Source organism: Numida meleagris, chromosome 19 (assembly GCF_002078875.1).
Source record: "Numida meleagris isolate 19003 breed g44 Domestic line chromosome 19, NumMel1.0, whole genome shotgun sequence".
Taxonomy (NCBI): Eukaryota; Metazoa; Chordata; class Aves; order Galliformes; family Numididae; genus Numida; species Numida meleagris.
This window is the reverse complement of record NC_034427.1, coordinates 12,083,790-12,108,928: the sequence shown is the minus strand read 5'-3', so window position 1 is coordinate 12,108,928 and position 25,139 is coordinate 12,083,790. Positions and strand designations below refer to the sequence as shown.

The window sequence follows — 25,139 nt, the reverse complement described above, 5'->3', positions numbered from 1 at the left end:
TGATTTTAATCATATATAAGGAATACTGTTCTATTCCAACACCAATAACATGCCAGCACAATCAGCGTGAAGAGACAAGCATTCCCTTTAATGTGTGATTCATAGCAGGAATATGTGGCAGTAACTTATGCATGGTCAGTGCACATGTTGTGGAAATGCTAAGTCAGAGCTTGGAGCAGTGATGGAGCACCTGGTGGGAAGGCAGGGCCAACCCAGGGGAGCTCAGGTGCATGCAATGACCAGAAGGGCTGGAGCCAGGATCCACCCCTTCCCAGACCTCATTTAAGGGTTGGCAGTGGAGGCAAGGGTATCTTGCTGGAGATCCCTGTGTACCTGAGGTCTTCTAAAGGTAAGCAGCTTCTTTCTTTTATTTCTGTGCCTATGGCTGTTGCATTTGAGCAAATTGTCACTTGCCATGGCCTAGGACCTTGCTGTTCTGCTGTTGTGCTTTTCATCATGTTACAGTCCAGTCTGTACACTACTGCTAGCAAAAGCACTGCCAGATTTGGTGTTCATCCGGCTTGAGGTGAGATTGGCAGTGAGATTGTGGGAAATCCTCTGATTTAGCAAAACTGTAAATCACAGCTCTTAAGTGGGAGGGAAGTCCCTCTTTATCCAGAAAGCCAAGAGTATGCACTTAATACCCCCTGAATGTCACAGGAGTTAAGTATATTCTTAATCACATTAGAAATGAGCTTTTTTAAAACCAGGAAATTAATTCATGGGAGGAAAGTCAGTACAGCTTTTACTCCCTCAGTTTTGGACCTAAAGAGACTGTTTTGCCAGAGAACCAAGAGGGAACTTAGTTCTTGAGGGGTCAGAGCACAGTGGACACCGGTGTCCTTCCACATCTTCCTGGCTACAGCACTGAAATGCAACCAGAATCCAGTTCATTAGACCTACAGAATCACAGCTGAGGAATTTTAATCTCCAGGTCAGTGTGAAAGCTTTTGTATTGACTTTAGAAAGTGGAAAAATTGTTTTTGCTGACTGAAATACTTCCTGATTTAGCAAAGGTGGGAGCTGAGGGAGCTCTCGATCCTGTTCTGGGAGTTATGATGCTGGGCCCAGTCTCAGTTCTGTCTAATAACTGGTGGAAATCAAGGGGAGAAAATAATTTCAGGGAGATTTGTTGAGTTTCTTAAAACTTGGTACTGTAAATAACACCTCTGAAGTAAGTCAATAGCTTTGCTCTTCAATACGGTATCTATTCAGCAGGGATAAGGGCACTGGAACCCATCCCAAGGTGCTGGAAAAAGACTGCTCCTTGCAGTATTTGTATCCAGTGTGTAATTTGAAAAATACCAGCATTTGGACAGTACCACAGGAGTGCAAATCTGTCAATAGACTTGTTACAATCACCTAGAATTGCAAAAAGTAGCTTTCACACGGTCAAAATTGCCTTTCCTGTTGGTTAGTTGCTTTTTTTTTTTTTCTCTAGAGCTGAGAAAGCGAAAATGAAGTCGGGGCTACAGCTGATGTGCTCTTACACAACTTTTTCCTCTCTCTGCTAAACTGTAAGCTATGTGTTAGAAATGCAAAGTGGAAAAATCTATCACGTTTTTTTTTTTTTTTTTTAAAAAAAAAGCACCCTAAGAAAAGTACCTTGACCTCAGATTGACCAAGTGAATCAGTTCGATCATCTAGTAATTATTTAAGTAATTAAGTATCTAGTAAACTGCCAGAGCTGCAGTGTTGTGAGTAATATCATGCTTTAGCACCCCTCTCTGGATCATCAAGCCTCTGGGAGCTCTGGTTGAGAGTTTATTTCTCTGGGATACTCAGCAATGTACCTAAGAGCCTACCTGAGGGCATTTACTAGGCAGTGTAAGAACACACAGGTGAAGTCAGAGTCAGTTCCTTGCTTCAACAGCCCTGTTGCTTTATAGCCATGAGTTGCATGGTCATTTCAGAGTGATCCCTGAACACCTGCATAAGAGGACACTTTGATTGCTGCTCACTTGACAGCGTTGCTACTGAAGCGACAGCATCGAAGTTGAGAAGACACATTTTTCAAGCACTTTAACTTAAAATTGATGGGAACTTTTGGGGATGCTTGAAGGGAAGCAATACTTTTTCTTTAATCAGAAGGGAAAGACAGTTGGAAAAATAAATAAATGAAGTAAATAGACTTTAAAGAGATATGCTGCTTACCACCCACTGATACCTGCTTTGTGAGAAGCTGCTTTGTACGGTGGCTGTAGAATTCAGATCAGTTCTTCAGTGAGGCCACAATTTCATCCTAAGGATTTAGGGCTTGATCCAGAAAGCTTTTACTTGTGATGATCCCTACTCATATGTCCTGTGGAATTACAGTAGCTTGTCATTGTAATTGTAAGAGAGGGGCATTTCCTTTGCTTCTGTATGTATAATCATTGAGCTGAAAGAAATTCTTCAGCAAAGCGATGGTTCATAGCTGAACCAGGAAAGCAGTTACTACCACACACCTGGAATTGGCTGTGACCATTCAAGCCAGAAATAAAAACAGAAAAAGAATTAGAAGTATCTCATTGAAATTATATTCTGAATTTGGAGTCGCTGTATTAGTATATGGTTTTAGACTTAGTTATGAGGAAGGCACAATGCAGTGCTGTCTATTGGCAGAAATAAGGTGATGTAAATCCCTAAACTTTGGAACTTTGGAAAATATATGAACCACCCTAAATTTTCTATAATTAAAGTAGGTAATAAAGCTGCATTTTAATAGGAGGAACTAATGGTGGGTGGTGTTTTTTAACAGATAATATATAGCTGTGTTCTCCATACTTTTGTAAAGTAATCAAGTAAAGCATTTGTTCTGAGGCCTTAAGTAATTTATAAGAATGCAATAAAACAGTGACTGTGGCTTTAATAATATTTATCCTCTTAAAATACCTCCCACAAATGATACAGACATAAATGGCTTGTGTCAGACAAAAGATGCTGGCTCTCCACCTCAGCAGGTATTTGTTCTGTCTTTTTCCCTCGCAGCCCAATGGAATGGAACCAAACTCAAATCCTGCTCACTCATAAAACATTTGCTCGGGTGTTCCCAAGTGTGGTATAACTCCTCTGGCAAGCAAATACAGCATGCAGGCTGGCCATAAAGCGTGCTCCAAATAATTGTGGAGGAAGTAGTGAACGTTCCAAAGGTAGGTTCATCTCTTATTGCTGGGAACAGAACCACAACAGTGGTTCTGATGGGGGTTCTGCTCATGAGGACCACCAAAGGCACTGGAGGACATGGAAGAGTAAATCTTTGTCAAATGTAGATTAGCTGCTCCCTCTAATTTGGGTATTTTTGGTGCCTTTTGATTTGTTCAAGCCCTGCTTTCTCTCTGAGATCAGATGGTCATCACTGTTGAAGTGAATTCAGCTCACACAACTTGTTCTTCAATTTATCTCTGGAGTTTAGGAGCAACTCCAGCTCTGCTCTGGAGAGCCAAAGGATGTGTCTCACTCCAGGCCCAGGTTAGCCATGACTTTCATGACTTTTTTTAATGACAAAATAATAGAACTGTACATACTATCATCCCCAGTACTACCCTTGTACCCTTCTACTACCCTTCAGGAGATGAGCACTCTGCTGTGCTCCGAAAACTCTAAAACAGATCAACCACGGAGTGCTTGTAAGTTCATAACAGACTCCAACAATTTAATAGATCTTTCTGGTGGCAGCCTGGACTCACCTTCCAGCTACAGCTGATGCAGCACTGAGAGCTCTTCTTATAAATTGATTTAGCCATTTAAAAAAAAAAAACTTTTAGTCCTTGCAGTACGGTTAGATCACACTGCATGACAGTTCAGAGCAAGAAAACTGAAGAGCACGTGCCGTGCAAAACCCAGCTCTTTGCTCCCTCCAGCTGCTCTGTGCTTGTGCATACACCAGGTTTGGCAGCAGGCACAGCCTCACATTGACCAGGTCACCCCATAGAACCGAAGTGGTGTGTGTGAGCCTCAGCAGTGCTGCTGCCACATATCTGGATGTGCAGAAAGGCATGGGGTGTTCCTCCAGAGCTGGGTGCAGCGTGGGGGCCTCTGGGCTGCTGACTTCTGCAGGGCTCTGCAGCACACACAGCTGGTCTCCCTGCATCTGTCACAGCTGCAGACTGCCCTGAGGCAGTGCCAGCAAAAAGTCGCCTGTTTTTAAAAGGTGCTCACAGCTAACCCCCAACACCTACACTCATCTGCCCTGATTTTCTTGGTGAATGCATGTCTTTCTCCTTTCCCCTGTGTGCTGTGAGAGGCAGACTTGCATTTCCTTTCTAGAAGTGAGCTGACAGATCCTCAAACAGTGCAAGCTGCCCTGGTGCTGCTGAAGTCAGTGAAGTTGCAACAGTTTGCACCAGTTGGGAAGTGCACGACATTGAGAGCATTTGTTCCAGCTCTGCCCCTGCCCTCTGGTCTGCAATTTCACTCTGCCCAGCCAGGTTAGAAGAGGAGGGGACCTCAGGTGAGGACAACTTCTGATTTATTACATTGGGTTTTTCATTAATATGGTGATTATGGGAATGGGGAAGGCTATTAAAATGTCCAAAGATTCATTATTTGTCAATCTGTTTGCATGCAAAAGGAAAGGATAAGATCTGTTCCATCAATAGGTATTATATCAGAAATTCTTGGAAACTGGCACGCAAAACAGCACCATTGATCTCAGATCAGATGGTTTTTATTATCAGATTTCACTTGTAATCTGAAAATGGCAAAAAATATCCAAAATGTATGTAGCAATTGCTGTACAATGAGGAAGTTCAACTGCAGATAATTGCATACGAAGTACTTGAATGCTAACTGCCTTACAAGAGAGAAGAGGCTGACCCCTCTTCTCTCTTGTAACAGTGACAGGATGAGGGGGAATGGCCTCAAGTTGCGCCAGGGGAGATTTAGGCTGGACATCAGGAAAAACTACTTTTCTGAAAGAGTGGTCAGGTGCTGGAATGGGCTGCCCAGGGAGGTGGTTGAGTCACCGTCCCTGGAGGTGTTCAAGAAGCGTTTAGATGTTGTGCTTTGAGAGACATGGTTTAGTTGGAGTTATTGGTGGTGGGGAGATGGTTGGACTTGATGATCTTGTAGGTCTTTTCCAACCTAGCTAATTCTGTGATTCTACTTGGAAAAAATATCAAAATCAAGCTTACAATTAAATTATAATTATTAGCAAACATGAAGTAGTGATCATTCTCAGAGAAACGTGTACATCTACCCCTGCAGTTCTCTAGCTGCTCTCCCTGTGACTCATACTTAAGGGTGATTGTGCCCCTTGTTGTGCAGGGAGGAATGAGCTGCTCACACTGATCTGTTTTGCAGTGTTTATGTAAAATATTGTGTGTTTTGGCTGAGCTGCCATTCATGAGTGCAGGCATTCAGCAAAAGAGAAATGGAAAAGCATCTGTTCTCTTCACGTGTGCTAGAAGTCAATGACCTGTTTAGGGAAAGCGGGTTCAGATATCCCACTGATGAAAAAGGGCACGACTGCTGGAGTGACACAGCCTGGCAAATGTCAAAATCTGTCTATTTAATTCTAAAGAAATAGCAGCTGTTGGTGTTGGCACGGCTTAGCAGTATGACTGCTTTGATGGGTGCACAACTCTGTTCCCATCAGAGATGGGAGGGGGCTGAGTTTGGTGCTGAGGAAGATGCGTGAGAGGGGAAAGATGCCACGTCTGGCACTGGCTCCCATGCGGAGAAAAATTCCAGCTGCCTCTGAACCAAGATCACAAGGAAAAATTCTCTTTCCTCCTTCTTTCTCTTCTGATGAGAGATCCAGACAGCATCTGCACCTGCCCTGTACTGCTCAGCTCCTGGAGGAATAGCCATTTTGTAAGAGGACACTTTTGAAGCTGAGATTCATGCGGTGCTTGCTGGCTCTGGCTGTTTGGTGACAAGTGAAATTACAGAGGAAAATAATCACTTCTTGTGGAGTCCTGAGAGACGTCCTGCAAGTAGCAGCAGCTGTGCCTGGTTGTTGGAACTGGCAGAACTCATCCATCTCTTTTCCCTACCCTCTTACAACTGTGCTTGTTTGGGGTCAAATCTTCCTGGAACTTCAGAGAAAATGCCCACTGAAAATGGGCAACTTCGCCTGCCCTGCTGTTTGGTTCTTAGGCACCCGCCTGCGTTCCTCTCCCTGCAGTGCACAGCCTCTGCAGCAGCATCTGTGCATAGAGCTGTCAGGTCTGGATCCACGATGAGTTTTACTCCTAAGCCTGTTTTCTTAGTGCTGACCGTTTTATAAATGATGTTATTTAGTGCATTTTGTAAGTGTAGAAAATGTGATATTTGCCGTCATAGTATATGCCAAGATAGAAGGCTCCAGCACAGGAGACAGTCTGCTGCAGAAGCCTTGTTTCCTGCCATTTTCTCACAGCCCTGTACTCTGCTGCTGACACTTGCATTTATACTTGTCCTCATGGTGGGGGGACTGCAGGTACAGCTCCCCTGTTTTAAGGAGCCTGCAGTTCTTGCTTGGTTGTGGAGAGCTGGTACAGCCCAGCATTGCCAGCAGCGTGCCCTGCTCCTCCTGGCTTATCTGGATCCCTCCAGTAAGTGTCACCACTTTTACTCAGCACAAATGAGCCTCATACTTTGTGCTGTGCTCAAGGGAAACCAAACCCATGACACTGATGCCAACAAGTGCTGTTCATGCCTAGGAAGGGACAAACTGCCCTTTCCATATATGTGGAAATCTCGTAGTATATTTTTAATGCTGCCATTCAATGATAGATCTCATCTGTGGCATGGGACCTGTTCCTCCCTCCTCTCCCCTTTCAAACAATACGAGACTGATCCATATTTGCTCACCTGAAGCAGCCATATGGCCAGCAATATGTTACTAGATGTGTGTCCTTTGTTTTTTTTCCCCTCTCATCAGCACTCTTACATGGAGCACTCTAAGCAGTCCCCATTCCTTTGTACTATCTTTGAGGTGGCTGGATCCTGTGCCCAGCTGAGTCACATTGCTGTGCTGTGAGCAGACGGGTGGGAGTACCAGCTTCAGGCTTGTAGTCCCTGCAGTGCTAGGGCTAACGTCTGCCATAACCCCAGAAATGTGTTCAGCTAATAGGGATTTCAAAAATCTCAGTTTTATTTATAGATAGGCTGGTTTAATTATTTATTATCCCTGTTTTATTAAACATAAAACACTTCTGCTTGTGAAAGAGAACAAATGCAATCCCTTGTGGAAGGTAATAAACATAATAAAACAAATCAGTGTGCAAGCAAAGCGTCCTTGGTCTGGGTGTTCTTTTATTTGCATCCTTGTGAGATGAATCTTTGTCTTTCTGCTCTGATGAAAGATGATTTCATTCCCTCTGTCTTTCTTTCTCCCTCTTTCTCCTCCACTCTCCATTAGCACCATGTAAATCCCTCACATTGCAATAGAGGCTTGTTTTATTTGTAATTAGACAGTGATGCAGTCATAGTATTGCTGCATTTGAAAGATGCTCTCAGCTACTTTTGAAAGCTAGAGATTCTGAAGAGGGTGCATTAGGGTTAATTACTTAATAATTTACAGTATTAAATGCAGCTGCAGACACTTTGATTTTCACTAATTGTGGCACCAAACAACAAAAATAAGAATTTGCTCATATTCAAGCACTATGGCTATCAAAAAGCCTTCAAGGCATTTGTGTGTCCTTTCTTTCTCCTTGGCTTCAGTGGCACACAAGCAGCAGTAGGACATCATGCAGAGAACTGGGATGTCACCATATTCCGTTTATAATGGTTTTCCTTCCTTTGTGTAATTCAGATGTCAAAAGTATGCCAGTTGACTGTTATTGAATTAGAGGATATCAAATGTGTTATGCTATGGAGGCAATATTCATAGGGTTTGATGATGTTAGAAAGATGATTTTGAGGGTCCCAGGACACAAAGGCATAAGCATGAACTGAGAAACCCCAGCACTACAGCATCTCAGTCTCCTTCTCAAGCCTGTCCTACAGCATACGGTCCAGGTCTCCAGGTAGAATAAATCAGTGTAGCTTCATGAAAAACATTAAATGTGAAAGGAGACATGCTCAACTGTGCTAATATGGATCTGCCATTCCATCTCTGACTGCTGTCATGAGGGTGCATTATATGACAGCAGCTGTTCTGCTATGAAGATGCGAAGTCAGCCCTTGCTCACTGTCCACCTCTTGGAGACGTCCTCAAAGCAAAGTGCATGGAGAGCTAGCATTTCTAATTTGCTTTACTGACACCTTGTTTTAGGGACTCTCAGGGGCGTAGAATCAGCTCAGCTCTATAGAGGACAGCACTGAACAAACCCAAATACCTCTAGAGGAAAGGACAGTCACAATCCGACCAGCCTTTGTGCTTGTCCTGTCTTACCTCCTGCAAAGATATTGAGAAAGTCATGTTGCTGTAATAATTCATTAACATCTTACTCCGTCAGAAACAGATATTTTGGTTCTTTTGTTTTGTTTTGGATTTTTTTTTTAGTTTAGATGTATCATCTGGAGTTTAATTGCTCATGACATTTAACAGTGTAATTTCCTATTTCCTAGTTCAATTCTTGCTACAGTTTCCTCCTAATTCCCTCATCGTTAATTTCACCCCTTTACATAGCACCAGAGGAAGGACTTAGAGTCTCTGCCTCCCCAGTGAACTCAGCCCTTCATGCAGGAGCAGACTTCACTCCAGAGATTCGAGCAGGGGGTCTCTTTGTTCCCTATTCCTTCATTTTCTTACTCTACGTAGAGTAGCTCCGAAAGCATTCAGTATATTTTTGGATACGACAAATAGCTGCGTTTCACACCTTGTAGCAAGCTCACACGTCTCTTCCATTAGATCTAAAGGGTGCACAAAAGCAGTGATGGCATTTAATAAATAGGAACGACTTTAAGGCTCACCAACCTTCTGGATTTTCTGAGCCGAGCTTAAAGCAGCACACAGAAACCACCAAAAGCAGACACCGAAACCAGCTCTCCTGAAAAGACGTCAGCCTTTCTTCACAAGAAGGACAAAAAGATCCAGCCCCAGCCTTCCTTGCTGCAGATGCTCAAATGCTCCTCTTTCTGCTTCCTGCAGTTCTCTCCGGTGCTAAAAATCCATTCTGACATTTTCCATTAAAGGTTTCTCAGAAGTCTCAGTCCAGAATGGAATAACCTTTATCTTTCAGCTGGATCCCAGCCTGATCATTTCAATTAAATACTTCGCTCCTTTCAATTTCTTACGTAGGGAAATGAGTTACCCGGGGTACACGGTCTCCTCTGTCTGACATTTCTTATATTCAAGGAGAAGCAAATCAAAAGCAGCCCAGGAATTCCCTATCATAGCTTTTAATTAGCTAACTAAAGTTAATTAGAAAAAAAATAATCTAGGATGCATACTGGGGCCTTGAGAAGTGCTAAGAGCTTTGCTTCAACATATTATAAGACTTTCATCACTAAGTACCAAAAGCCACTGATTCGTGAAGATTCATGCCCGACAAAACTGTTAAACAAGGAGTGATTTACTGAGAAGCAGCTCAACAAACCACGCCGTCACTTCATCTTTCAAATACTGTTCTTTCATCCGCTGTTGGACTGTGCAATCTTTAGATTTAAAGGGAAATCAATATCATTGATTAAACACAATAAAAGCTATTCCATAGGACACCCTTACTAAATCTAGCTGTTGGAAAAGCACGTTATTTCTTCTTATCAGTTTGATTTAAAAATCAGTTTGAATTTCTCGTAACTAGGCACAACAACTACAAGGCACAATATAAGAAGCAGAGAATTGCACATTCCATCAAGGAAACATATGACGCTGATTTGGAAAAGCTTCTTACATCCCTGCTTGTTTCTCATGCACGCATCTCTCCATAGCCAGCACTTTGCTGGGGGCCTGTATTTAAGTGGAACATTTGAATGGCTTTTGCTCCTTTTCCAGAAGATGCACGGAGCAGTACTCACGTGGAGGTGACAACCCCTAGCACAACCCAACCTCCAGCACAGTGCAGTTCTCGCAGGCACAGCCCTCAGGCTCCATCCCCCTGCCCCATGCTGTGCCTACGGCCCCATCCCGCAGCACTTACACCAACACCCCTTATACAGGAGGGAAACTCAACAGTGCTGCTGCTGGCAGACCTGACGGGCTGTTTTTTCAATGTTAGCAGCACCATTCCACCCGAGCATTGAATTTCTCTTGTAATGGTTTTATCAGACTCACAGTAGCTGGCATTAGACAATTAAACTGGCGCCGAGATCACCAATGTAAATGTACAATGGAATATTTAAAGGCACGGAATGAAGTGAATTATTACATAGCCTGACATAAAACAAAATTTTGTGTGCAAAGTGGTTTCTAGTAAATCTGTTTAAGGAGGTTCTTTTTTGAAGTAACAGACTTCATTAAAAAAACAACAGCCTGGCTGTCAGAGATACTTCATTTTACACTGTTTTTTCTTTGAGAAATCATAGTAAAGAAGCTGTACTGAAAGCTTTATCCAAAGCAATAACCTTCCAGGATGTTCAAATACAATTAATTGCATTGCTTAAAAGTAGGGGCTTCCAGTAGAATGCACAGGCCTTGACATCTTTGCTGGGCATCAACTCTACCACATGAATGTCGTCATTAAACATCAGGATTATATTTTCATTATATTCTTCACATATTCATTAGAAGTGGAATAAGGAAAAAATACAACAAAAGCCAACACTTGGCTAAAAGTGCTGACACATCCCCAGACTGAGGTATTGTAAGAGCCGCTAACATCATGAATACATTTCTTTCATATTTGTCAGAAAAGCTATTAACTTGAAATTTAAAAAGATAGTAAATACTCTTAAAAATAATAATAATAAAAAAAGCTAAGCTAGGGTTTTGAACTTTGCAAAGAAATTATGGCAAAGCCCTCAACACAATTTGCTTTTCCCCTGTAAAGCAATTAAATGTTCTGAGGCAGCTGCATGGATGGACTCAGTTCTGGCCCATTTTGCACCACTGCTGCGCAAAGAGATCCTATGGGGTTCTGTGGGGTTTTCACATGGGACTGCACGTGTTAGCAAACTGCTCTGCATCCTAGAGGGGTGAAATCACACCCTGTGAGAGAGCTGCATGCACCATGAGCCCGTGTCTGCTTTGCCAGCTGCTGCAGCATGCAGTGGGGATGCTGAGCTCCTCAGTGGCCCTGTAGGCCTTTGTAAACCATCAGGACTAATTTTTTTTACTGTACTTTCTTTATCCTGGAGAACAAAGAATTAACAACTGAGCTCCTTGAAAGGAAGCTTTGCTAAGCTCTGGACACATACTGAACGCCTGAAGCATCCAGAAGGGATGAGGCAGACACTTCCTTTGTTAGCACCATGTAATGACAGAAGGTGCCAGTCCTCCTACACAAAATAGCAGATCGAGTTCCCTGCCTCCTTGTTTTCAAGCCTTTTAATGGAACTTCTGTTGGATAGGCTCTGCAGTCCTTCTCATTCAGAAAAGATCCTATATATGATGCTGAAGTGCCTTCAAATCTGGGACTGGGGAAAGAAAACACAGTTCTGCTCCAGGTTAGGAGCTGGCTGAGTCCATACAGGTTTCAAATCCAAATTCAAAAGAAAGCACCTCACTCCCTTCCTGAGAAACTGCAGACCCAGTAAATGAAAGGCTTTAGCCACAGACTCGTGAAAGCAGGTAAGAAGATTTTAGCCATGTCAAATGGAAAGCAGAAACAAGCCAAGTGGCCCAGCTGACAGATCATCAAGGCTTCTGAATCAGCCCCTGGATTTGCAAATGGTTTGTAGTTAGAAGGGTTGAATGGCTATCATAGACAAAAAGAGAATCAACCAAAGACAAAAAATATACAAATTAGAGTGCACTAGAGCTGTTGAATACATTTGCTCAGGAGAAAAGTGCCTTACTTATGAGATGGATAAACTTCCCTGACATTCCTCTGAAATTCACGTACACCGATGTAAGCTTATCATAACCCTACCCACAGCTTTAACATGCTGGTTCACATAAGATGGTGTAAACAGGCATCCATAGCAGTGCCTCAAACTGCTGACAAATCTCACAGACTTCAAGGCAAACCACCCAGCTCACCCGAGAGCTTGGCCAAGTTGTAAATTTGCAGAAACTGGAATGAGAATGAATCAAGCTGAAGTCCCAGTATGAAATATGCATGATTTTCTCCCACAACTTCTGTAGTAGTAGTACGTCCATGTCAGGTTTTGATGCAGGTTTTACTAAAACCACAAGGGTCAATTAGGATTCTGTGCTTTGAATTCAGTTTCCCCATGCGTAGAAATCTGAAATGCAAGATTGCAACCTAGAACTCTCTTCACACCTCCCTCTGCAATACTTTCCACTTTCTGGAGGGAATTTCCCATATCAGAGCAGCAGACTTGACTTTAAGGATCTGTTGGACACATGTATCATTTGTGGAGGTGATCAGCTCCAGCCAGGCCACTGCAATAAAGAACAAGTCTTCCTATTTTTGAGGGCTTGAGGTCATACTATAGAGAAAGTACTCATGGATGCTCCTGTCACCTCTTTCATACTAACTCTCTTGATCTCCCATGTTGGACTCAGCAGTCGGTTGTGCTCCTTTCATAGCCCCAGATCCCCCAAGGCTCGATTTGAATCAAGTAACCGAGGCCAATCCAATCATCTCCCCCTGGCACAGCTGGACCTGCCCCTCCGTGCCACCAGCCCCTGCCTGCACGCTCCCTTGGGCTGAGGTGGAGCATTGCACCAGGTTTAAGCACTTTGAGCTCTGACCCTGACTTAGTGCATTAATGTATTTATGTGGCTTACAGGCATTTCTGTGGCCTACAGAACCAGAGTAATGAGCACAGAGCTGTTAAACTATTGCTAAACCATGCTGTTGAGTTCTGTGATATTTTTGTGGAATAGCAGCTAGGAGCAAAGATGTGTCCCTGTGCTATCTGGTTTTCACATTCTCTGTGACCAATTCCAAGTTCTACATCTTTAAAAAGAAGAAAAATATATTGTTGGTGTAGGACATTTTGGATTGCCTTTGAATAAATTATTCACCATTTAAAGAGCAAGCATCCTTGTGTTACAACTCTTATGGTCATGGAGTAATCAATTATACATTGACCATAAATTATAATAATTTAAACCTGTTTCATTCAGGTTTAAATTCCCAGAAGCAGCTCCTTAAACATCTTCCTTGCAGTGCACACCAGTGGTCACAGGGCAATGCTTCTGCCCTTCCCCCCTTCACTTACATTCAGTGGACACCACACAATTTTGGATTTAACCAGCTCAGCTTAATGACAAAACTTCGAGCTTTGTATTAATTTAACTAACAAGGTCAGACAGCCTCTTCCCATAGAAAACTCATTTTACAAGCTAATTAAATGCAATAATATGAGCAATACTGAAAGCCATTCATGACTGTCTCTAAAGCACTGTTTCAACTCTGTTTTAACCACAGAGAGACATTCAAGACCAGTGACCTGGCTGCACATTGCCACAAAAATTAACCTTGCTTACAAAAGAGTTCCTAGCAGCATAGACATATTCTCCAGTATTACAGCTTCACCCAGACTTATATTTCTAAGTCTAAACTGGAACATTTTACCTGCTATTAAAGAATAAGCATCTAGAATCCATGATGCATACATACCCAAACCATCCAGTTCAACCATTTCAAAGATAAATGCCAACCATTCTCGTCAATCTGTGTAGACAATGTCAGGCAGGATGCCAAAGGAAGTCCGTGCATTCCCAATGCCGGTATGAATTCTGAGAAACCATCCTTCTTTAAAGGAGTACCCACTCCATGCCAGTACTTTTACACTGGCAACAGCCTCCTGCCTATCTGCAGGAATAAAATGCATGGAATGCTTGGAGATGGCCCTTGCACCAATCTATATGACAGACCACAGTGACGGTCACTGCTTAGAGCAGTTACAAATACTAGCTCTAAAGGGATGCTTAAAGCTGGGGAACAGATACCAGGAGCCTGACTTCTATGGCCCTTTCTGATAAAGACAGCTGTGTGACTGGGGAGAAGCCAAGCAAACTGGCCATGACTCAGCTTCTCCTTCTCTACAGCTGCAACAAGGACATCTGCACTGTGAGATGGTTTTGAGATCTCTTCTTTGAGCAACATCCTTAGCCTAGCACAGCAACAGACGGTTGGTTAGTTTCTTGCAAGTCACATTGCTTTTTAAACTATTGCCTATCCCTGCAAAGTCTCTTCCCTTGATGCAACAAAGAATTAAGCAGGTAGATTGAACTCAGTGAAATGACTTCAGCTTTCAACGTTATATTTGTGCTCAACTGTCCGCTGGATCCTGGCCTGCTTACACATGTAATGAGTGCATAAAGAGGAGTGTTTAAGATCTGACTTACAATTCTAAGTAGTCAAGGGATCTTTCTTAGAGTCTTTACTTTTGCAGTACTGAAAAGATTATGATACTCGAGAATTCATCCGGTAGACTGGCTCGCTCTTCACGATTCAGCAGACATAAATAATGCCTACACTTCAAGTTAATTTAAGTTGGATTTGGTATGCCATCAGTTTAAATCTCGCCCTAAAATTAAATCAGTCTTTATTCAGCTTTAAAATGTGCTAAATTGTTCAGATGTTCTAAACCTCTTCTTCCTCAAGGCTTCTGAGTGTTATTCTACATTTATTTAATAAAGCAGCCAGGATTTACTGCACCGGTAGTGGTAAGCACTTTTTACTTTCCTCAGGATAGATTGGAGTTGACTGTATACTTTTTTTGCTACAGCTGCACAAGTTTACAAGTCACAATTGAATTACCAAACTGAGGAAAATAAAGATTATTCCTGTGGGTGCAATGCAGGTTGCAGACTTGTTTTCTTTTAAAGAAGAGTTTAAAGAATTAGCAATAAACATTATCAACTGCAGCTAGAAAATGATGCTGACTTATTACTTCGTGGGGATCCTAAGGGGCATCCTGAAAACCAAATTCCTTAGCTGAGGTTTCCAGAAGGAAAAAAGAAAAAAAAAATCTAATAATGTCTTTTGAACACCTTACATTTGGATTTACAGCACAGGCAAAAAGACTAAGCTTACAGAGGTCACAGGCAGCCCTGCCTTGCTCCTGAAGTTGCACAACACCTCAATGGGTACTCATTCATTTACAGTATGCTTCCATTGCCACTGGGAATGTACGAGTTGAGGACATTTCTATTGACAGCCACACATAACGGGGCAAGGCAGGCAAATTTCTCACCTTCAGTGCAAACCTCCGGAAACACACGTGCCCCAGCAGGCAAGGGGAACACTGGGCCCTCCTGCACCTGTCTCATTGCATGCTGGAGCGAGAGCTGTGCTGATCTGGACAGGTGCTGCTGCTCTGAAGACGTTCCCCTTGTTACCTGCCACCAAATAACCAAGTGCCTTTCAGGATAACACTGAGATCTAGAAGACACGAACTGGGAAAGCAAAACATCAGTTGGATGGCTCTAAGCTGATGCAATATCACGACGTTCCAACAGGCAGGGATGTTTCTGCAAAGGCTTTTTGCTTGCTACTTTTTCAAGTTTGCAGATATCTAAAGGAAAACAAAATTGTGAACCATCTTATTTTTTTTTTTCCTCCACGAAAGGCGCTTGCTACGTTTTGTCCAGCTGTACTGAACAAGTCTCTCACCTTGAAAGACTTCGAGTACATGCTCAGCAAAATTCTCACATAATGGTGACTCTGACAAATCATCAGAGCTTAGAAACGCTCACAAATGTTATCTTGCGTGCCACCTTTACTGGAAACCCCACTCAAGCCAATTCTATGTCTTAGCCAAAGACTGATATTGACAGGTACAAAAACCTCACAGCTTTTTCCACTGAACGTATGTGCATAAAATTCAATACAACTTACTTATATAAAACTGGTGGCTTGGATTACAGTCTGCAAGCCAGAAATTTAAACTCAGCTTTTTCTCAGTTTCTAACATTCTCATTCAATCAAAGTTATGTGCCCTCAGCCACCTGAGAGACCTGAAGAAAAGTTATCTTCCATACTCATGCAGTTAAATAATTCCTGTACAAAATGTACATGACGGCTGAATCACGCCCAGTGAGTCACTGCTTACAATAGACTAAACCTAGACTATCTGACTTAACCTGTGCTGAATTCAAGACAGCTAAGACAGATGGTCTCGGAGCTATCTTCTCCAGAAACATTTGTTCTTTTTGCAGGAATCCAATTAAGCGGGCCACAAAAACCAAAATGCACGATGGCACTGTAGAACTCTGCTCTCTTCTACAGCACCGACCACCTCAATATTCTCATGTTTTACGTAATCATTCTTCAGGTCCTTTCATTATTTGGATCACAGTTTTGCTTTCTGGAAATGAACCAGAGTCTATTTCTCCCAAAGAAATGAGCAGTGCAGTTTCTTTAAACGTGTACATGAGGTTATCTTCTGCCTTTTTAGCTATAAATCTGTGGAGCACAGATGTGCCTTGATTTTAGTTTGCTTTGCTGCATAATTGCATGCCCTCAAATTAAGAAATTTAGTCTTGCTATTTACTCAGAAAACCACTTTCTTAACTTTACTATCAGACAACGTTAGTAAAGATTGCCTTTGTTTGAGAATATATTCACTGTAAGTAGAGCTTCACTTGCAAAAAAAAGGAATTAAAAAAAAAAAAAGATGTTTAAGCAGAGTAAAACTTAAAGAGGGCTTAGGAGCATGCCCAGCTGCCATAAAACTGCTCAGAACTTGCATCGAGGGCCTCAAAACTGTGAAGATTAAAACAGTGACTGCTTCCACCAGACGCCTTAGATCACAGCTTTCTCTAGCCAGACTGTTCGAGCCACATTTCCATTATCCTCATCATCATTTATATAACGGTGACTGATTTTATTGTTGTTCTTGGCACACATTCCCCTTAGTGCTCTTGGGTAGGAAAGGTTTTCCTCCCCTTTGCTAAACAGCAACGGATAAATAACTTCAGCTCAGCATCTAAGACAGTGTCTTTCCTCAACGGAGCCATTTCCATCTGGACAACAATAGCACAAAAAATACGATGTTGTGGCACGTACCAACCACTGCATTCTGTCACTGGGGATCTTCATTTACGCACATTGTGTCATCTGGTTAACGCTGCCTTTAGAAGACAAAGAGTTTTAATATTATAAAGAGTTCTTACAATATGACGGGCAGCTGTAATGAATTGCTAAGGTAAAGCATATTACTGACTCAGAAACTCTTATAAAAGAAGGAGAAAATACATCTGCTTCTCTGCCTCAGCCCATATTTCCTATTAATGGTTCAGCTTCCTTCTTGTGATCACGACACACTGCTTCTTGCATTTATCTTCTCTATCCTGAATTCTGCTCATAGAAGTACCTCAGATACCACAGACCTGTCCTTCCAGGGGCTTGCAAAAACAAAAGCTAAAAAAAAATAAAAAGAGCTGATAGCTAATGTTGAGTTTCAGGGCATTAAAAACTGTCTAGTTTTTCTAGGAAGATGAAGGCAGTAACAGAGATCTAAATAATAAGGAAGAGGAGATACAGCAGTACACTCTTCATTCCAAAACAACCTGTCTACCATTGCCTTACATCAGAAAAAAGAGCAGCTCAGCAGAACGAAGGGGGAAAGCAGCAGCATGGGGCAGTCTGAGCCCAGGGATGGTGCTGGGCCCATTTTTTTCCTCCCTCAGTTTCATAATCAAACATGAATGAATGAAATACAGAGAAAAAGGTGAAAATAGAGATCTCCTTCTAAGGAGATAATAAGAATATATGCAGCGCACTCAGCCAGAAACTTTTCACATGTGTTCATGCTTTTCTGCTCCAGGCGCAGAGCTGGTGCTGCAGCACAGACACAGGAAGATAGTGGCGAAAGGAACGCAGACATCGAGAGGAAAGCCGCCAGTTCCCAAGCCCAGCTCCTTCTGCGCGAGGTGACCTCCTCCCAACTCCTCTTCTGGGAAAAACTCCTATTGACACCACAGCAATGTGGGACCAGAGAATGGGAATGAGCTCCAGCTCTGCAAGGCAGCTCTGGCTGCTGAGTGACAGCCACGGCTGCTCCTTCCGAGACCTTGAACCCGGAGCTGCGACCACGCGCATCCCACCCTGCTGCTCCCAGAGACTGCGCCGCGCTTCTTCCCCTCCCCAAGCAGCAAAACCGGGCAGGAATTGCCATTTCAGAGGCAGAGGAGAAAAATTGAGGGCATTTCTATCAAAATGCATCTCCTCATTGAATAACTTCCCAAACTCTGGTTCAAGTTTAAATAACAGTTAACGACTCAGAAGCAATCGGAAACGTTTTGCCAAGGGGAAATCAGCAGTCCATTAAGAGCTGAGCATTATTGCTGAACACTGAAGGCAGCTTTTAGACATCGTATGTTTATAGACTGAAGGAGCTGGATACATTTGATCTTCCCAAAAAGCACACTAACACTTTTAATACCATTCTTCTTCCATCTGTGCAGGAGCAGCACTTCAGTTACGTTACATAGGTATCAATGGGTCAAGAGAGCTTTCAGATTTCACTGATTTTCTACAAAATACAGATGTACTGATGTTCCCCTCTGAAATCAACTCCTATGGGAAATAAACTTTTCATAACATGCATGTTATGTTCTGCAATCACAGTTGTTTTTTTTTAATGTATACATACACACACACGTTTATTTGCCGTAGCAGTGATACAGTATGTTTGCTCATAATGGACATTTTTAATAAATGTTTTTAGGGAAGTAAATTATTTGCCTTCCTGCCATGTCCTTCCACTTCCACCCAAGCTGCAGTGCTCTGTGGAGAAACCACACAGCCTCTCTACCAAACAACCTTCTCCTCATCTGACTTATTCTATAGGAACGTACCCATCTCACCTTCTGAAATTCAAAACACTGCATGGTGGAACCAAAAAAAAATTCGGAATTTGGGCACCATTCTTTGCCAGTGATGCTCTTAAATTCTATTGGGAGAATCAACCATCAGCCATGAGTAGACTTCATATCAATGAAGTAACCATTTACAGCAGTTACAGCAATAGGATACACCACACTTTGCTAACAACTGAACAAATGAGCTAAAACAGCAATCCACACCAATGCTTGCATTTTGGAGAAGGTCCCCAATTTTGGGATATTCTCACACCCAGAATGTTTCTCAAGCGTACAGTATGTTTCAATTTAGAGCCATATCCTTCATGACATGCAAGGCACAAATATCCATTGAAGTCCACCGATACTTTTGGGCAAGAGGAAGGGAGGTTTCATTAGCAGCTCGTATGAAAATCATTTTCAATTGATATTCAGTTTAACTGCACCAGAGTTTAATGCTGATGGCAAAACCTAAAGCATAGGTCTCATCCAAAATCCTTTGGAATCAATGTGATTCTTAACATTAACTTCCTCAAAGCCAGGATTTCTGCCTAATTGCTTTCTAATAAAATGCATAGGTTATTTCTAGATCACTTTGATTACCTCCAGGATTCCGCCAGACCAAACTAGGACAGCTCGCCTGCCTCCCAGGGCACTTTCTGTGAATCCCAAAAGCTGATACTTTGCATATAATAATTATATCCAATAAAAAAATAGCATGAAGCGACTTCTAAAATCCAAAGGTCAAAAATTCAGCTAACATACATTAATCTTTATTATGTAACAACAATATAATTAATGAGTTTATGAGGTTCGTATGACCTGTACAAAAAGCCAAAAAGATATTGCACCGAGTGAGGTACCGGCTGTTAGGATTCCATACTCGTTAAGCATTCGATCTAAAATTATATGCAGTTGTGGAGTTAAGGCGAAGCCAGATGATACCTTTAGCACAACAGAAGGTTTGAAAAATAGGCATAATTACAAACAAGGGGATACATCTCCAGCTAATAAAGTATCTGTGTCTAAGGAAGGAATCCCTCAGGTTATTATCAGCGGTTATTATCAATCACATTAATTGAAATTGAGGAGCGAGATTTCCTAAAGGGCAAAGCTGTTCTGAAAATTGCACCTGGATGATCGCCTCTAACCCTGGTAAGGGTATTTTTCTTAACAGTTATCAACTGCTCTTGTTTTGGCAAAAGAGGAATACCTCACACATCCCACTAAAATCCAGCCATACCCTCTTAGCTTCCTGCGGGCGAGATGTGATCGTGACTGGTGACAGAGCATAGATATATGGGTGAACCATCCAACACACTACACACAGAGGAGAATAAAAGGCAGTCACTTATCATAAATAATTACCTTTCTCAAGACAATGGTATAACTCGTGTTAGCTAAGTCCCAGTGACAGAAACATGTATGACCAATATATCAATACACAGTTCTTTGGCAGCAACACACTAACTCTTGATTGAAGTCTGAACTCGAACTCTCCTAAATTATAGACCTGGTTGCCAGTCCTTTCAAAATTAAAGAAAATCCACTTCTCTTATGAATCCATAAGTCCAGTAAATGAAATCTGAATAAATCTTGCAGGCAGCTTTAGACTGTAACATTAAGCATAGGTATTTATCGTCTGCTTTAGTCTCAATCCAAATATATTGTATTTAAACACACAAAATTCTGTGAAACTTCTGTATAGTTCAGATGGGGCCAAAATCCATAAAGAAAATCCATATTCACCCATGAAAAACCAATAAGGGAACATCAATCCCACGATGACAGAACGATCTTCATGTGACAGAGGCAATGACGACTCCACAACTGGACAAACGTCACAGGAAAATTGACTTTACAGGGGAAAGACCAGAAAGCCAGAAAACGTAGAATACTGCCATCCACCAACCAGATTACCTTTCTCCAGCTTCAGGTAAACCTTATCCTCCTTGTCTAGATAGAGCAGGACTCCATTAGTGGCAGCTTCACGTGTGACGTCCTTGTCCCCGGCAAAAGCAGAGATGACTGGCTTCCCATTGAGCATCAAATTAACCTGCACAACAAAAAGCACTGAGAAGCTCTAATTAACAGGAAAACGTCAACAAGAATCACTGAATATTAACTGCAGTGCCACAGGTGTGTTGAGGACAAACCCTTTTGTTTCCTGGCCTTGATCTGCAGCTGAATGCAATCAGTGGGATGCCACTCCCTGAGTGCAATGGCTGGGGCTCAGTGTGAAGCTATAACGAGATACTGGTTACATGTGCTGTTAATTATTGGCTGGGCAGCCCTGTCTGTGCTCACTCTGTGGTAACATGGACCTGTGAGCTCAGTTTTGCTTCACTTCAGCCATTTCACTGGTCATTCAGACACATATAGCAAAGAAGACATTTTCATGAGACCATAGGCACCTGGAGATGCACTACAGGCACCTAATGAGATTTCAGAAGCACTGTAGTACAGTGGGGGCTTACACTCCACTGAGAGCAAAATACACATCCCTTCTATCAATGGCTGCATTTTAAAGTCTAGAACAGACCTTCAGCTTTATGAGCAACCACACAGTGTTTTGATAGTGAACCCGTTCTTCCACAGAACACTTCTGAAGTCAGCACAGCCCCTGCTCCAAATACATCACACAGATTCTGGGTAAATAACGACGGGCAGGGCCAGCTCCACACACCTTCATTTCCCCAGAGGCAAACTGTTAGTTTTCTTCTTCTTTTTAAGCATCTATAGTGCAGCCACAAAGGGGTGAATTATGAAATGCCTGTTTGTACGGAGTATTCTGGCCTTGCACACGCTCCCACCAGTTCTAACAGGAGTCACAGCAGAATAAATTACTGCTCAGCAAGAGCTGGGGCAGCAGAATATGGCCCTGATTTGGGATTCACTTATCTGGGAAACCCACTTAATCAGATGTCCCCAGGGAACCAATTTCAGTTTAATGATACTTAATGGCACCAACAGATGTTTCAGGGGCACAGTGATATCATTTACACAGGAGCCATCCTCTGAGTTAGTGGTGTTTAAGGCTGCATGTGGCTGGGACTCAAGCTGGTTTGCTCCATGGCAGTGCTTTCAGTCCTCCCTGTCACTATCCCACATGCACAGAAGGACACCACGAGTTTGCTCACGGCTTGGTTTGGCATTTTTTGTTCTGTACTGGGCTGGTTTCCCTGCAGGGCACGTCACAGCTCGTTTGGTGACAGCAGGAGGCACACCGCAGCTTTGCCTCTGATGGTCTCACGTGAACCGTGCCAAAACGGAGCCAACCAAACCCACCCATCACTTGTGAAAAACTTCACTGATGAAAGATGTAGGTGATGTGGCAGGCTGTGACGTTCCCTATTAATGCCCCAGCTCCCAGGTTTGAGTACTTGGCACATGAAACACCAAAGTCTGCCTTGGACTTCCAGAACCGAAGCCCTGACGTCTTTCCTGGCAACGCGCAGGAACCCAATAACAAGGGCTGACATCTAATCATTCCAGGCCATTTCAACACTTGGTATTTAAGAGAGTGAAAGGAACCAAGTTGGAACTTATTAAATAGCTTACAAGCTCATTACATGGGAGTTTGTGACACCAAAATTTCATCTCAGACTTTTATCTTCGAACAGAATGAAACAAAGTCTTGAAGTCATAAGCTGAGAGTGAATTGCCCCAGGGCTGGGAGGGGCCGTATGCTTCTCTGCCTTCTCCACCATCCGCATCTTTCTGAGGAGCGGTACTGGCAGCCCAAAGCCAGGGCTGCACAGAGATCACTCCTGCAGAAATCAGCTTTGTCTCAGCCCTGTCACACGGAAAACCATATTCAATGGCAAGACAGGGCAGGGGAAAAGCATCAGATACTTCCGTGGATCCAGTGGTCTCATAAGTGGAAACAAGACATTATTCTACATCTAGAAAGCCAGAATGTATGTCACAGACATTGCACGACCTGGGGTGAAGATTAAGGAATGGGCTTGAAGCTATTTGGTTTTAGCTCAGCAAGGAAATGTTCAGGAACTTAGAATACCATATATTTAATTAAGTAGTTTGGCTGCTATTAAGCTACAGGAAAAAAAAGCCTGTAAAATCACTATTTTTCAGTGTATGAGACACCTGTTATATATTGAAAGGTGAAGCAAGTTTAAACTGCTCTAAAGGTTCCCTATAGGGATATAACATTCTGGTGTTGTTGCAGAACAAACCAACCACCTCAGCCTTAGCCCGCGGCAGGCTGGGTTCACGAGCATCCATCTGGCACCATGACCTGGCAGCCAGGTGACGAGATGCTACCAGAACAGGCAAAAATGCTATGTATCCCCACACTGTCTCATGCAGCAAAATATAACTTTTCAATAGTATTTAGGCAACCAAGTGAAATTCAGAGACATATTTTACTCGGTTCATTCTATCCCGGACTTCATATTTGCCCAGATACTTGGTTCTCCCAGCAAAGCTATGACAATATATCTCAGGTGAGGATCCTGCCTCATTCCAGCTGCTTGATTTAAATGTATTCACTCTGCTGCTGGGAACTGTACACCACAGGTTGCTGGAAACTAAGCTAGTCCTCCTTGAAAGAGTGCTAAGTTCTCCTGTGTTCGGTCTAGATTCTATTGTGAATAAACAGTTTAATGAAAAGATCGTATAGGCGTACCTGGATTGTTTGGCTCTGGTAGACTTTAATCACATGAAAACTGAAACTGTAAATTCCTTTCCTTGGTGATACAAAGACAGATTCCAAGGTGAAAAAATTGCCCACGTTTACTAGGATCTACAAGAAAAAGTACAAATGGGAATTAGCACAGGCATTCAGAACTACACAAAACACAGAGTATCAGCTGTAGAAACCATTCACCCAAGGAAAACATTCCATCTACATCTATGCTTCTTTATTCATTGTTCCATCAACTCGTGTTGAAATATTACACATAAAATGGATGTTCTATCTACAGCACAGCCTTACAGTAAATAAGCTGAGGGGGAAATCCTTCCTACTTTGCTACTATCTCACACCATCATGAGTAAATCTTTATTCTATAGACATTTAGAGGATATTAAGAAAAGGCATTTTTGTTCATCATCCCCCCAAAATGACATCAAAACACTGATGCTGGGAGTGGCACGCTGCTTCGGGATAAAAAGCAGCGGCCAAGCCAACACCTCCTTCCTGGCAGTACCAAGCTGGAAGCAAGAACGTACGGGAACTCTACAGTTCATTCACAGCTCAGTCACACCGAGCTCCGGGAGCACCTGCAGGACGAGCACCATCTGGCCAGGAGCATTTGCTGCCTTCTTTATGTAAGCACTCATCATAATTTGGGTCTGGTTAAACAGCGACAAGGAACGGAGGGGAACGCATCAAATGAGTGCATCATCCATAGGATGAATATCTCCTTTAGTGTCTACTTTTTTCTTTCCTCCCACTTAGTTATACTCTAGTTTTAACGGATATTTTCAGGCTCCTTTATGCCAGGCACAGCCCTGGAAAGCCACGAGGAATGCCCATAAAGTTGGGGTGATGCACACAGTCAGCATAAAGCTGTGCAGCAAGCCTAGCTCCAGCTGTTATGATAATTTACTGTTCATTATGATGGGAGATAGGGATTAAAGCGAGCATCAGCCTCAGTTACCTGCCCTAGGGCAGCAGCTGGTACATGAAACGTGCACTGGTATCTGCGCCTTAACGTGATTGAGACGAGAGAGGCTGTGCTACGAAGCTGTGATTTCTAGAGAAAACTTCAATGTTTTTTCCCTGTAAATCGTTCCTCTTTCCCCTCTGGAAGGCTGCGCACGCCCACTAAGCCCCCGCGGGCTGCCCCGTCTCCGGGGGTGGGGGGCAAAGGGAGAGCCGCGGTGCGGTGCGGTGCGGTGCGGTGCGGTGCGGTGCCGTGCCCCTCCCGCCGCGTCCCAAACTCCGGTGGGAAATAACGGGGGACCCGTGGGGTGCGGCGGAGGCACCTGTTGCGTGCAGCGCGGCCCCGCGGGGCTCTGCTCACCTGGTCGAAGTAGATGATGCGCGTCTTGTTGCTCATCTCGGAGGGCTCGTGGTTGGTGCTCCTGACGGCCGAGAAGGCGACCTTCGAGTTGGCCGCCCTCACCGAGATGCCCAGAGGGGAGGAGGACGAGCCCTTGGTGTCGGTGGTCGGGTTGGAATCGCACACCACCAGGCACTTGCCCTCCAGGACGATGGGCTCCGTGTCGTTCTGCGCCCGCGCCGCGGGGCCGCCCAGCGCCAGGGCCAGGAGCACGGCGGGCAGCAGCCGCCAGCCCATGGTCCGCACCCGCGGCCGCTCCGCGCCCCGCTCCGGCCACCGCGCACCCGCGGCTCTCCCCGCCGGCAGCAGCTGCAGCCGCTCCGCGCGCACCTCCCAGCAACGCCGCTCTGAAAGTCTTCTTTCCGCCGGCT

General features: G+C 43.4%; 1 protein-coding gene and 1 long non-coding RNA gene across 6 annotated transcripts; one reads left to right on the top strand and one right to left on the bottom strand.

Annotated features, from left to right (window-relative positions):
- On the top strand, positions 315 to 19,630 carry LOC110408255. 5 transcript variants are annotated; one of them, XR_002444247.1, is made up of 8 exons: positions 315 to 349; positions 758 to 934; positions 1,442 to 1,517; positions 2,971 to 3,131; positions 3,305 to 3,450; positions 3,551 to 3,608; positions 4,249 to 4,432; positions 5,738 to 6,970. It is a non-coding gene; the product is annotated as an uncharacterized LOC110408255 (long non-coding RNA). The 5 variants fall into 5 exon arrangements; XR_002444250.1 differs by lacking the exons at positions 3,551 to 3,608; positions 5,738 to 6,970 and adding an exon at positions 17,704 to 19,630; XR_002444249.1 differs by lacking the exon at positions 3,551 to 3,608 and having other exon boundaries at positions 5,744 to 6,970.
- Positions 20,430 to 25,133, bottom strand: CBLN4 (cerebellin 4 precursor). Its single transcript, XM_021416839.1, has 3 exons — positions 24,730 to 25,133; positions 23,388 to 23,504; positions 20,430 to 20,795 (listed from the first exon to the last, which is right to left on the bottom strand). Exons 1-3 carry the CDS (start codon positions 25,003 to 25,005, stop codon positions 20,598 to 20,600), a joined length of 591 nt encoding a protein of 196 aa, XP_021272514.1. The 5' UTR covers positions 25,006 to 25,133; the 3' UTR covers positions 20,430 to 20,597.